General features: G+C 43.5%; 1 protein-coding gene across 1 annotated transcript in view; it reads right to left on the reverse strand.

Annotated features, from left to right (window-relative positions):
* The window catches only part of KIAA1549 (KIAA1549 ortholog), an 87,456-nt gene that overhangs the window by 47,624 nt on the left and 25,175 nt on the right, over positions 1 to 14,657 (reverse strand). The window contains exons 10-12 of the mRNA XM_029233072.1: positions 5,793 to 5,989; positions 3,949 to 4,064; positions 2,234 to 2,239 (exon numbers count right to left, since the gene is read on the reverse strand). Coding sequence (XP_029088905.1) covers positions 2,234 to 2,239; positions 3,949 to 4,064; positions 5,793 to 5,989 — 319 coding nt within the window. The remainder of the gene's footprint in view (positions 1 to 2,233; positions 2,240 to 3,948; positions 4,065 to 5,792; positions 5,990 to 14,657) is intronic.

Here is a 14,657-nt window from a genome sequence, read left to right on the forward strand (position 1 = left end):
AAAGGCTGAAAAGAGCAGTTTGTTATCTGTCATATTCACATATTATATATACACACATACATATATCTCCATACATATATATAAACAAACTGGGTTATTATACATAGAAATATATATATAATACATATTATAAACACAGTTATTTTTATTGTTTGCTATGCATTGCACAATTTTTTTAAAAAAAACTACCTGGATAATAACGACCAATGGAAAGTACAAGGGCTACGTAGAGATCAATACTGTGTGAATCCTGCCTTCAGGCAAGTAGGGACTTTGGATTAAAGTCCTTTCTCTTCAAATATTATCAAACAAACAAACAAACAAACAAAAAATATATATATATGATAGAAATTACAGTATAGGATAATGTCCACAAAGCAAAACGACACAGGAAAAGGCAATCTGAATTACTGAAATACCAAAGCAACAGAACATTTTTAAAGAAATATTAATTTCATTATCTGTTGGTAAATACATCACACTGCATTAATACTAACGCCTGTGACCCACATTAGTATCCTGTGAGGCAGGGATCACATCTGTCTCTTCGTCTTCATCCTATCCCAGCACCTAACCCATCACAGGCCCTTAGTAAACATTTGCTAACTGGATGAGTAAATGACTAGCCATCTCAACTAAGTTTATAAAATTCTACTCTGGGAATTCACTATAATGAAAAGAGGAGAGTTATAATTTATGGTCTCAATCATTTTATAAATGTGTCCTCCACAATTACTTGAAAAACTCTGATGTTACATGTAGTCAAAATAGTCACCCTACACTGTTAAAAATTTAATTTGCTTTGCAAACTCTTTAGCATGTGCAAAAGTAAATGTCAGCTTAGTTCCTATGTGAGACTCCAGAATCTGGACTTGCTGAATTCAAATTAATGAAGTTCTAAATACTTAAAAATCACAGCCTTGCATACATGCAACCTACGGAGAGCATAAAGAAAATACTCAGCATTTAGCCATCCTTACCTACGTGGTTTATTCCTGATGATAAAGAAGAGACAGAGAAAACTAGAATTATGCCTGGACACAGCACTGGTAGCCTGAACGTAGCTGCCTTCACTTAAGGAACATGTGTTACTCCAAACCTCAGCCGTCTTCACAACTTTGCTAAGGGGAAGCAGTAGTAATGATGCGACTTATTCTAAAACTGCAATAACTGTGAACGCAGGGACACTGAACACAGAGTGAATAATCTCATAAGGGTCTCGAAGGTTGTAAAGGTATGCATCATGGTCTAGCCACCTTCCAAAAATGGTTAGCTGGGAAAGAATAAAGTACAACCTTGAATTGACCCAAAACCAAAACAATGGTCTTTTCTCAGCTTCCATTGCAAGGTGGGCCCTGAAAATGCTGGATGACTTGTGACAGCCATCGAAAGCCTTGCCAAGGAGTCTAAAGGGACCCAGCAGCTATGCCACCCGCTGTAGTGAGCAGCAACACCGGTCCCAGGGCAGCTTGGAGGAGGGACCCAGAATGGTTCTCAAGCAATCTTCCGCCTCCATTAATTTGTATTTCATTAGGATTTGCAACACAAGATGGATTTTTATGTGAATTACAAAATAATTTAAAAGCTATGAATAAAAATTCAGAATAGTTTTATAGGGTATTTAACTAAGTTCTAGGCAAGGAATAAAACACCTTTATGGCAGCATTAAAATTTTTAAGAAGTAAATAAAGTTTTACAGGTGAATTGATATTTGTAGTGAGAAAACCATCCTTCTAAAGCATGAAAATAACATACAAATTCTGGTGCATTTTCAAATCAAAATAGCGGCATCTGAGCTTCTAGGACCCGGGAGAACATCTAGCCCTCTTGTCTCCTTCCATGGTCAACTCTGAGTCGAGTCCCAACACTGACATGCTTACTACTTGGATTTTAAATATATGTTGAGTGATATTTGATTTTTGTTAGCCATGTAGAATATACTGGTTCTAATACTAACAGTAAGGACTTAAAAACAGGAACTAAAAGCAAGATTTTCTCAGATATGCAATTAACAGAAATTAAGAAACTCCAGAGCTGATTTTTTTTCCCCAAATATTTCTTTACCAGAATCAAAATTAGATTTTAATCCTGTCTATCTGAAACAGTACACCTGTTACCATAACGCTAAATAATTTTTAAGATTCTATGAAATTAGAGCTAAAGAAAAAATTCTTTATTCTTCCCTTATTCTAAGGGGTATTTTCTTTTTTTTTTTTTTTTTTTTTTGCGGTACGCGGGCCTCTCACTGCTGTGGCCTCTCCCGTTGCGGAGCACAGGCTGCGGACGTGCAGGCTCAGCGGCCATGGCTCACGGGCCCAGCCGCTCCGCAGCATGTGGGATCTTCCCGGACCGGGGCACGAACCCAGGTCCCCTGCATCGGCAGGCGGACTCTCAACCACTGCGCCACCAGGGAAGCCCTAAGGGGTATTTTTTTAACATTAAAAAAGAAACAACTGGAAGAAACTGGAAGGAATCTCAAAAACCAGCTAGTTTAATCCCACAGGAGCCCCAAAGACTAAGGGACATACAAAGTCACAAACATGACAGTGATAGAACAGGCCCTCCAGCTTCCAACCAGAATCTATTCATTTATAGAATATGGCTCACTCTGTACTGCATCTTTATACAAAGAAATTTGTGATGAAAATGTAAGTATAAAAATTACTATTAAAAATGATATCCTGGGAACTCCCTGGTGGTCCAGTGGTTAGGACTCCACGCTTTCACTGCCAAGGGCCTGGGTTCAATCCCTGGTAGGGGAGCTAAGATCCTGCAAGTGGCGCAGCCAAATAAATTAATTAATTAAAATAAAAATGATATCCTGAGGCACCCCAATTTTCTTTGCATTACTAAAACACAACCCTGAAGCATAAACAAAGCTCCAGCAGGGCTTCCCTGGTGGCGCAGTGGTTGAGAGTCCGCCTTCCGACGCAGGGGACACGGGTTCATGCCCCGGTCCGGGAAGATCCCACATGCCGCGAAGCGGCTGGACCCGTGAGCCATGGCCACTGAGCCTGCGCGTCTGGAGCTTACGCTCCGCAACGGGAGAGGCCACAACAGTGAGAGGCCCGCGTACCGCAAAAAAAAAAAAAAAAAAACTCCAGCAAGTATAAGAGCTGTACTACCACATTTAACAGAATCAATTCAACTAAAACCAACCTACCTTGTCATCAGGCCAAAAAATGCTCCAAGTCTACTAAGACCTATGGGCTTAGTTCTACTGCAGGGCATAAGTTTTATGACAATACTCTTTAGAAGGGGAGTGAAGTACATTTCACATCTGGCCTAAGGAGTTACAGCATCTGACAACACATGTAAGTATATGCTAAACCATCTAATCACACTCAACTATTTCTGGAAGACAGATCTAGGACCAGGACCAAATATAATGCACTTGGACCTATGAGAAATAATCAGCTTTCTAACAGTGACAACTGTGAAATACTTGAACAGGCTCCCAAAAAGGTCACTGAATCCTGGATGCAGTTTTTGAGACTCTTTAGTTTGGTTCCTCCTTGTCCTTCGGAGAGGAAAATCCTTAGGAGCCGCCACTAGAGTAGAAGGTGACTGCTAACCTCAAAATATATCAGTGAATCTCTGACTTCTAGCACGGCCCCATCCCAATGCAGACACAAAAACAGTGTTAGACGGTGACAGTCAATCTGAGAAAGTCACTAAACAAAAGATGAATATTCTACTGCATGGGTTTTGGGTTTTTTTTTAATGTTCTGCATTTGAGGTAGTATAAAACCCTAGTCTATTGGAAGCTCATAATTACTTTTTTTTTTTTTTTGGCCACACCGCACAGCTTGTGGGATCTTAGTTCCCTGACCAGGGATCAAACCTGCAGCCCTCAGCAGTGAAAGCACGGAGTCCTAACCCCTGGACCACCAGGGAATTCCCTCATAATTACTACTTTTAAAGTGGAGAACAAGAAGGGTCACAGACCACTCTGTAGGGCTCTGTGGGACTTGCCATCGGTCACCGCTCCTGGAGTCTTGTCCCCTGCTTCCCTCTCACTGGACTCTTCACTTACTGTAGAGTCAGCATCTGAGGGAGAAACTCTGCAGACACAAAACAAATACAAACATTAGGAAAAAGAAAGAAAGGCGGGGGGAAAGGTCACATTCATTTGGATGTGGAAGTCAGGCTTCCAGGCAAAACTGGGAGAAATCAAACAGTCCAAAACATTGTTTCGTGGCATGGCATCTTCAAGGAACACATTAATAGCACACAGTCACCTTGTGAAGACAGCTTGACACAGCTGACTAAATGGCTCAGTGGGCTCATTTCAACAAATGGTAGAAAACCAGGTACCCAGTGGAGGATGGTCTCCCAGCTCCCTGGGCTTGGACTGGCAGTCTGGGGCTGGCGTGGGTTGGATTAGAGGATCTGGAGTTCAAGCTTGGTTAGGCGTTAGCTGGGTCTGCAGAATTCCTAAGAAGCCAGGGTAGTTCTGCAGTCACCCCATATAACTCCAAATCTTTGGAAGAAGCCTACACTTACAACACAAAGGCAATGATTATCGCTGAGATTTGATTCTATATATAAAAAGCAAGGGTGTCACAGAACCCAGGTTGCACCAGGCTAGTGAAAATCCTTAATCAGTTAACACCCCTTCTCTTTGGGCTTCCTGAAATGCCGAGACATTCTGGTGCCCCTGAGACATGCTAAAATACGCTATTAACCATGCAGAACATTAAGATGTTGTGACTAAATGTTTAGGATGAAGCTACCAGAGGAGAAAAAAAGACTTTGCTATACTGTACTAGCATATTCAATAATCTTTAATGATTTGATTTACTCTCACTCTGCAAAGTAATTAAGCAAATGATATCTCTCTACATTATTCATCTTCTTTTGTAAAGAGTGTGTTCTAACATTCGTTAAAACTAGGCCAGAAACACTGGAGTAGGTTTTTTGTTAAGTCAGAAATAATAAGATCATTTTGAATGTTGGTATGATCACACACTTTCCCCTTCTCAGCAGAAAATCAGGATTTAGAGTTCCAAAGCTCAAATGAAAGCTGATAATCGGAGGCTTCAATACCAAAGCCTGAACATTCTTTGATCTAAAGTCAAGTTAATAAAACCTGATTCTGAACCGTGTCTTCACACAGCTGTAGCCCGTCTCACAGGGTCACCGGGTGATGGTAGGTAGTCTGTTAGCAAGCAGTTCTCTGTGCACTTAATTTTGATAAGTGGAATGGGAATTAACTGGGAATGGGGAGCTGGGCAGGGGGAGGCGATGAAGAATCCATGCACACATGCTAACATGGGTGACAAGAGGAGCACACGGAGAAAAGCCAAGCAAGGAAAGAAGGATATGATGAAGGTCACCTGCAGACCAAGCAAGGAAGCCACAGCTCCAGTGGCTGGCATCAACGGGCAAGGGCAAAGCTGATACTGGCTGACTGTGTATCATAGGCCATGCATTTTTTTATACATTATTCCTAATATCACCTCCAGAGGGCCTGGCATGGTCACCCCACAATATGGACCCTAGAGCTGGTCAATCCCTAAAGAAGTTCCAGGCGGACCACCAAACCATGATGGACAGTGATTTATAATCTTAAACACTTTGGGGAAGGAAAGCACACAGGCCTCCTTTGAGAGTCCATTAGAGTGGATCAAGAGCCATCAGGTTCGTTGACTTTGGGCAAATGTTGTCAGCCTTCCAAGCTGCAGACCCGGACAACACTCACCATCAGCCTTTCTGCTACTGGAAACTGACAAATGGAACACAGAAACGCATGCCACGATAGAGAAAAATACAGAAAGCCCAGTAAGAACCTTCCTCTGTGACGGACATTCTTGGAAGGGATCTTTGCCTTGGGGCTCGGCACATCTCCATTCTCAGAGGGCGTGGTATGGTCCTTCACAGGTCCTGGCAGCGGTGCTGGCTCGTGAATGATCAGTATATCATCTTTATTGTGCTGACCCAGATGCTGCTTAGCAAAGTCGAAGCCCTTCACACTAGGGATCTGCAACTGAAAACAGACATACACAAACACACACACACACACAGGAAATAAATCTGAATCTGAGGAATATACGACGAGATTGTGAGGGCCAGCTTCTGATCCAGGAGTGTGCTTGCAATTCTACCCATCCAGCTCAACGTGCATCTCTAAAGCACTGACCTGTGCAAGGTTTATACCTAGAGTTTGCAGAAAAGACAGACACTTGCTACAGATTCAAGTACAGGGCTTAAATACAAAAAGACATCATAATACATAAGACATCATACATAATACAAAATACATAAGACATAATACAAAAGACATCACAAGACAATCCCTGACTGCTGTCAGAGCAGCTACACAATTCCAGAGGGTGACGTGGCTGAGATATTCTTCCTAGAGACTGGGCACTTGTGCCAGGCCTCAGAGGACAGGCCAAACTTGGAAATAAAAAGAGGTGGCTACACAGAGATTGTTCTAAGTTGTGTCAAGGACCAGAGAAGACTTGAGGCTTGGGAAAAGATTACATTAACTGCACTAGAACGGTCAGGATGTAGGGGAATGAGAGAAGGCCAGCCTGTATGTAGATGACTCCACATGCCAGCTTCTAGAGCAGAAAACCACTAAATGTTTCTAAAGAGGCAGATTTCTAAAATGCAAGCATTTAGGACAAAAGGAGACTAGTCAGAGGGCCCAACAGTAATACGTGCACGAAATGACGAAAGCCTGGGCCCAAACCTCAGCAATGAAAATGGGAAGAAATAAAAAGCTCTGGAAAATGGGAAGGAATGAACAGCTCTAGAGACCAGGCAGAAGCACACGGAAGCTGAACTCAGACTCGAGAGGCAAAGGGGAGAAAGACTCCAGTGCTGACATGAAGCTACATTCAGGGTATCCCAAACAGTAGACGTGACATTAAGAGAAAAAGGTGAGTTGCAAAGGAATGATGACAAAGAGGTAAAAAGACAGGTTTCGCTCCACACATGCTTAGTTTGAGATGGCAGGAAAAGCTCCAAAGAAAAGTAGCTCAGGGCTTCCCCGGTGGCTCAGTGGTTGAGAATCCGCCTGCCAATGCAGGGGACACGGGTTCGATCCCTGGTCCGGGAAGATCCCACATGCCGCAGAGCAACTAAGCCCGTGTGCCACAACTACTGAGCTTGCGCTCTAGAGCCCGTGAGCCACAACTACTGAGCCTGTGTGCCACAACTACTGAAGCCCGTGCGCCTAGAGCCTGTGCTCTGCAACAAGAGAAGCCTCTGCGATGAGAAGCCCGCACACCGCAAGGAAGAGTAGCCCCCTCTCGCCACAACTAGAGAAAGCCCGCACGCAGCAACGAAGACCCAATGCAGCCAAAAATAAACAAATAAATAAATAAATTTATAAAAAACAAACAAAAAAAAAAACTTGACCTTTAAAAAAAAGAAGAAAAAGAAAAGTAGCTCAGCATAGCTGGAAACAGAGGACAAGCTTGGGGGAACTCTCAGGCTGGAGGTGTGACCTTGAGAGCATCTGTATAGAAGGTGACACGTAGGGGAGTTGAGATTTTCCAAGATGAAAACAGAGCCTATGGATAAAATGTTGGAGAACATCAAACAGTTTGCGGCTAAGAGGAGGAAAAGGAAGCCAGGAACAAAATAGGCGACTTCAAAGAAAAAAGAATTTGGAAACTTCAATGTAACAGAAGCCAAGGGAATAAAGAATTTCTAGAAAGGAGTGGCCAACGGAAGTAATGGGGGCACAAAGATGAAGGAGAGAGGAGTCTTCTCAAGTGCACCCCTCACTCTGGTGGATGCAGAAGCCCTACCAGGGGATACCCGGTACCAACAGCAAACCCACAACAAAAACCCTCTGAGCCCTGCGACCACAGAGTCCAGGGTCAGCTTCTAGGCCTGTGCTAAGACAGAAAGAGGTCTGAAGAGGAACAGAAACGTGGGCAATAAAAGTGAGGCACTATTCTGGTGACACTGAAAGTGCCAGGGGTGGGTGTTAACCGTTTCCTTTATTCAAGCTTACAGAGTAGAGGAAAATAAACCACATATTAGTAGTTGTCCCAAGGGTCTCCTTGGGAGGAGCCCCACCTGCAATCCCATCGGGCTGAATTCCACACCCACAGAGAGTCCCATCAGTCAGAAGACAAAGGCTAACCCATCTAAGGAGCTGTTCCAGACAATATACTGCACGTAGAAGTGAAAGGTTTTGGCGTATTTGTGCCAACTTTATGCACAGATGAGTGACGACGTCAATGGCTTCGATTTGTGATCTCTTAAGGTCTTTTCGCACTAAAATTCTAGGCTGGATGGGTAGATGGAAAGTAGCCTGCAATAATGGCTTACACCAGCAGAGGGGGACAGAACTTACTATAAATAGAGTTCACAAAGACACTGCTCAGAAACAAAAGGCAAAGAGTGGCGTGCCTGTATTTTCTAAGTTAACGATATCGTGTTACCAGCAGTCTACTTCACCACACAAGGGCAGATTGTGAGTGGCACGCAGTCCTCGGCTCACAAACGCTGCTTCCCAAACAATGAGCCCAGACCTGCAGCTCCATGACTCCCCCCGACCTACCAGCCATCTTCAGCTGGGCTCCCCAAATCTCTGCGGGTGTATGCCTTCCTAGGGGCATGTGGCCCTTTCAAAGGAATCAAATTCCAAACTGACAACTTCTGTATATAAACTTTTGGTTTCTCCTTTCTGAAGAATCCTTCTCCCACTTCATAGAAGCAGCACACCCGTCATCCGTGTGTCTGCTTTCACCCCAGTTGCACCTCATTTTAGCTCCATAAGGTGCCTCTAAATGAAACAACAGGGACGTCCTTGGCGGTCCAGTAGTTAAGACTCCGTCTTCCAATGCAGGGGGGTGCAGCTTCGATCCCTCGTCGGGGAAACTAAGATAACACATGCCACGGGGCAAGTAAGCCCGAGCGCTGCAACTAAGACCGGACGCAGCCAAAAATACATAAATAAAGATTTAAATAAATAAATGAAAGAATAACAGATATAATCAACAGTCATTTAATCATCAACATGACCACCTTTGCAACTTAGATGATTTGCTTTATCAAAATTGAAGGAGGAGCCCCAGACTGCCTCCTCTAAGCAAAGGTCTCCAAAGTGATAAGGGAAAAATATGGACAGCACTGCTTCCTTGGTGCAGTCTGTACCCAAATACAGGAACTAAATGCCTTCCCTGACACGATCTCAGGTTCATGTAAGAAACATATTGTACATATGTATATGTCATAGGGAAACAGAATGTGCTACCCCCAAATGTCTCTCTGGCATGTGGATTATTTCAAGCTGAAAACAATCAAGGCCCAAAAGACTCAGGAAGAAAGTTTGATATTCCCTTCCCCCACCAACTGCCTAACAGAATACAGACAGAGGACCTACCTACTCCAGAAAGAGAGCTATCACCACTCCTCTCTGCATCCCGTCTCTGACTGGCCCAGCAGGCATTTGTCTAGCAAACATTTACTTTTCCATCTCCATGTGAACTGCCTTCCTCCCCTCTGAAGTCCCAAACCACCACCAACATCCTCTTTCGTCTTTAGCTGAAGGTGATATTTAAGGTGAGGGTTTTGGTCATTTTGGTGAGTTACTCAGTTCTATACATGCGTCTCTCCCATGTATACATGTTATTAAACCTTTCTGTGATTTCCTCCTGTTAACCTGTCTCAGGTCAATTTAATTTGTAGACCAGCCAGGAAAACCTAGAACATTTCTTCCTCCCTGACAATGTCAAAATGCTTCATAAATGCCAAGGCACCATGCAAATGAGATTGACAGCAATGTTACTGCTGCTGGTCAATGAAACATCAAGCACTTAATATAGTCAGCTGAGAGTTCTCAGAGACCAGATAAAGCTATAGATATACATTTAGATACAAAATTTTGTAATTCAGCAACAGGACATGACACGTGGTAGACCCTCAATAAATATCTGATGACTGAATGAATTTCAAAAAGGTCAGTTGAAGCACCAAACTTACTGGATTTTGTGGGGAACCAAGAAAAGGGTAGATGTCATGTGAAATATACATCTGTTATAGCCTTAAAGTCCTGCTGGCTTTTGTTAATTCTGACTAATATCTTTTTTTTGGTAAGTTTTGGTTTTTTTTTTTGCTTGTCTTTATGGAAATGCAGTTAGTTTTCTTTTATGTTTTTTATTTATTTATTATATTTTATTTATTTATTTTTGGCTGCATTGCTGTGCACGGGCTTTCTTCTAGTTGCGGCGAGCGGGGGGCTACTCTTCGTTGCGGTGCGCGGGCTTCTCATTGCGGTGGCTTCTCTTGTTGCAGAGCACGGGCTCTAGGCGCACGGGCTTCAGTAGTTGTGGCACGTGGGCTCAGTTGTTGTGGCTCGCAGGCTCTACAGCATAGGCTCAGTAGTTGTGGCACCCGGGCTCAGTAGTTGTGGTGTGCTGGCTTCAGTAGTTGTGGCTCGCAGGCTCGAGAGCGCAGGCTCAGTAGTTATGGCACACAGGATTAGTTGCTCCGCAGCATGTGGGATCCTCCCAGACCAGGGCTCGAACCCGTGTCCCCTGCCTTGGCAGGCGGATTCTTAACCACTGCGCCACCAGGGAAGGGAAGCCCCCTGACTAATACCTTTAAATACGTTCATTAGATCCCTGACTTTTCTCAGGATGGGTGAGTCACCTCCTTCTATAAACAATAGAAATTTTTTTGCTTGCACACAAAACAAAAGCCGTCTACACAGAAGGAAAAAATTAAAGAAAACACTGTCCTCCTCACTTATGGAATTGGCTCCTTTTGTTTCATCCTTATTTTCTGGAACACTTTTTCTAGTTTTTCCGAGTCTTAAAAAAAATCTAGAGTTAAGTTTGGCTGTATTGTGCCTCCAGCCTCCACATGCAGAATAAGCGTCAATCAGCATTTTATAAAAGGGTCACAATTCATTAGTGCCTTCAATATTCCCATTAGGACCCAGGTTTTCTGAGGAAAGACGGCTCTTTTGTTCCTTCTTTCTTTAATATATCACAGAAGGGACAGACCCTGTTGTCTGTATCTCATCGGAATATGTCGCTGACAAGTCAGGGTGGGCTGGAAGAGCAGGTCAGCCAAGTAACAGGAGAGACGCCTGACGAATTTTAAAACATGTAAGCCATAAATATAATGCGACCCAGATGGAACACGACACAGTGAAGTCCCCAGTACTCGGGTTAGCCTGAACCCCTGGGAAGGAGCAGTTAAGATGACAAGAGAAACCACAGAGCAAATCCCCAAAATGGCTGAATGAAAATGTGCAGCCTTGAAGAGAGAGCCATTGTTTAAGCATTTGCTATTTGATGGGTGTGGTGTGTGAAAAGTCACTACAGCCACCATGCTGCTTCCATTCAGGAGGTGAAGACAAGGCGAACCTATTGGCATCTGCGGGTCTCCACTGCAGCCCAGCATGGGGCCGCTGGTCACCCTGAGGTCTAGGAGGTGGCGAGCAGTCCTCCAAGATTCTCCCGCCCCCAGGCCGCAGCAAATCACGTGGGTACACTGAAACCACCAACAGTTTAGGTGTTACCAGAATCCTTGCAGAGGGAGAGGAGATGAACTCGGCTCAGATGGAAGAAACCCTCTTGGAACTTCGCTTCAACCCATTGAGCCCCTTCACTGGAGGTTCCAAACATAGATGTGTCCAAGCCCCCCCACCCCGAGACCCCCTCAGTGGCTCCCAGGGCCTACAGCATCACCTCCGCCCCCTGACGTGTCCCATAAACCCCTCCAAGAATGGCTCTTGCCTACTTCTGTGGCCTCGGTTTTGGCTGTGCCCTTCCTTCCACTCACCTCTGCTCCATCCTTCCTGCCTGGGCCCACTTCACCTCCGCAACCTCCAGACGCAGGGGTGGCTGCCCCTTGCCTGTACTCCCTCAGTGCCCTGGACAGACTTACGCTGCTGCGTGTCAGCTTTTAGCTGCTTGTCCTTCTTTCTCCCTTATGAAAGCCCTCGAAGGCAGGGATCGCATGTTATCTGTGCTTGTCACCCAGCCCAGCCCTGCTTGTCTGAGAGTAAGTGCTCAGTGTTTGGTGAATGAACAGGCAGTGGCTGAGGCAGCTCCATCTGGCTGCCCACAGTGCCAGCTGGCTAAGAACCAGGGTCCTAGGCCAACCAGGGGGTGTGGACTGTCCCCAGCAGAAGGAACAAGTTTCCACAGGGCCGGCAGCATCTAGCCAATGCCATTCATATCTTTAAATAGAACGTCAACAGGGCGAGGCGGGTCCAAGCTGCAATTTTACTGGGAGCAGTAAAAAAGTGATGCCTTTGGGCTACAGATTAAAGGGAATACAGATAAAAGGAAGACATGGGTTAGGGGTTTTTTTCTTTCTCATTAGAAATTTTAAAAGACCCTGCTTCAGAATAAGACAGAATGGCTTCTCTCATCGTATTTCAAAACTAACCTACTCCCAGACAATATGAAGAGGTTTCCTTCTGGTTACAAGAAGAAGGGGGTGTGGATTTTGGGTCAGCAGATTTATCGTTTCCAGATGTTTGCAGCTCTGGGATTTGCTAAAAGATTTCAGAGAGTAGTGGTGAAGCGCCGTCAGGGGGCGGGGTGAGCAGAGCGTAGAGAGAAAACACAGAGCCGCACAAGAAGGAAAAAGAGCTCTTGCAGTCACAGGGAAGACAGCATCTTTGCAAAGTGCTCCAAGGAATAGGCTGGAGGCCCTTCACTATTGCCAGATAATCTTAGAAGAAACGCTTATGAAGTAGAGAGATTTATTTTTAAACTAAATAGAAATGATCATTTTCTCACTATAAAAACATGACAAGATCTATATGGTGAGTGCCTTTGCCAGCAAAACAAAGACCCTGCTGCGCTCCTAACAGGGTCAGAAAACACCTCTTCTGTCAGGGAGTCCTCCATGCAGAAGGCCCTTCGTGCAAAGATGCTGTAAAAGGGAATGCACAAATCCAGGTAGCGCTTGCAGAGGAGGGGCTCCAAAGGCTTGAAGTTCTATTGGAAACTGTCCATTTTGATGTACAACATCTGGGACGTGAGACTCCTTCAGAAGTAAAAGTGGGAGAAGGCGAAAGCTTGCGGAATAGTTCGCTGTGAACTCAAAGGATGCTGTCCTCTGATAGTTTACTGAAGTAACAGACAATGGATGGGCTTCCACAGGAGTGTTTATGTTAGGAAGCACGGCACATTACTGACCTAAATATATAACCATCTACACTGGTTAAATCTCTCTGTAACAACACTCTTTGACCAGAACAAAAGCATGTCCAAACCTACTGTTGATCTCATTACGATGAAATTCACACTGTGAATCATGTAGTATAGTAAGGACTTTTTTCCAGGTTTTTTCCGTGCTATTCACCAGTCTACCAACAAAACAACTTTAGCAGACTATGTAAATAATAAATGAAGATAGGTAATAAATACAACCTTAGTAGAAACTGCTTCCAAAATACTGGGTAACCATAAGCTTGCAATTTAATCAACAGTTTGCATTTCTTACTTAATTTGTAAGAGAAAGAATGCTCTTCATTTACTTTTACAAACAAAATGAATTTTTAAATAATACTTATTTGTTTCCTCCATCAGGTCTAGGTTGATAATGTGCAGAATTTTTGTATACCCAGAAAATCAGAGTAAAATTAAAAGGTTAACAGGGCGATCCTTTATTTCTTGTTTTTCTGCCTCAGGCTTGCTTTTTCTTAGCAAACTTTTAGAGTCGAGTGAGTCCTCTAAAGGCGTGAGACCCATAGCGGGTACACGTTAATAAACAGAGTCCGCGAGCACCACTTCCCACGCCCTGGGTGTGGCTGACCTGCGTGCTGAGCTCAGTGTTTGCACCTAATGAGCTCTTCTCTTACTTGGCATGTTCTTGCTCACCAGGGGAGCTGGATACTGACCAAGAGGCTATGTCTTCCTCTGAAATTGGTACGTGACAAATACTGCAGAAACTGTCGAAACCTAAGTGTGACAAGGGAACTGCTATTACCAGAAAAACTAAACTGAATGCCTTGGAAACACATGGAAAAGGAGCTGCTGAAAAAAAAAAAAAAAAGAAAGAAAAAAGAAACTGCTGACACATTAGGTGCAGGAGAATTAACTCTAAAAGACTGCAGGGCAGGGTGGGAGGGGGGATATTGAAAAAAATCTAGAAAATTCTGTACTCAGGTTGCTTTGCTCTTCCCTAAAGAAACCCAAACTGGAAACTGCAGCTGATGCCTTACGTGCGTTGTTCCTTCACAAGAAAGACCACACAGAATTCCTTTTGATAGACTAATACTCCAAATCTTTTTTAAAGATTGTCAAATAAAGACTAATTTTATATATATATATGTGTGTATGTCTGTGTGTGTGTGTATATATATATATGTGTGTGTGTATATATATATGTATGTGTGTATATGTGTGTGTGTATATATGTATGTGTGTATGTGTGTGTATATGTATGTGTGTATATATGTATGTGTGTGTATATATATGTATGTGTGTATATATATGTGTGTGTATATGTGTGTGTGTGTATATGTATGTGTGTATATATGTGTGTGTATATATATGTGTGTGTGTATATATATGTGTGTGTGTATATGTGTGTATATATGTATGTGTGTATGTGTGTATATATGTGTGTGTGTATATGTATGTGTGTGTATATGTATGTGTGTATATATGTGTGTGTATATATATGTATGTGTGTGTATATATATGTATGTGTGTGTATAT

The sequence above is a fragment of the Monodon monoceros genome, unplaced genomic scaffold, assembly GCF_005190385.1.
Source record: "Monodon monoceros isolate NGI ecotype Baffin Bay Population unplaced genomic scaffold, NGI_Narwhal_1 Super_Scaffold_2, whole genome shotgun sequence".
NCBI lineage: Eukaryota > Metazoa > Chordata > Mammalia > Artiodactyla > Monodontidae > Monodon > Monodon monoceros.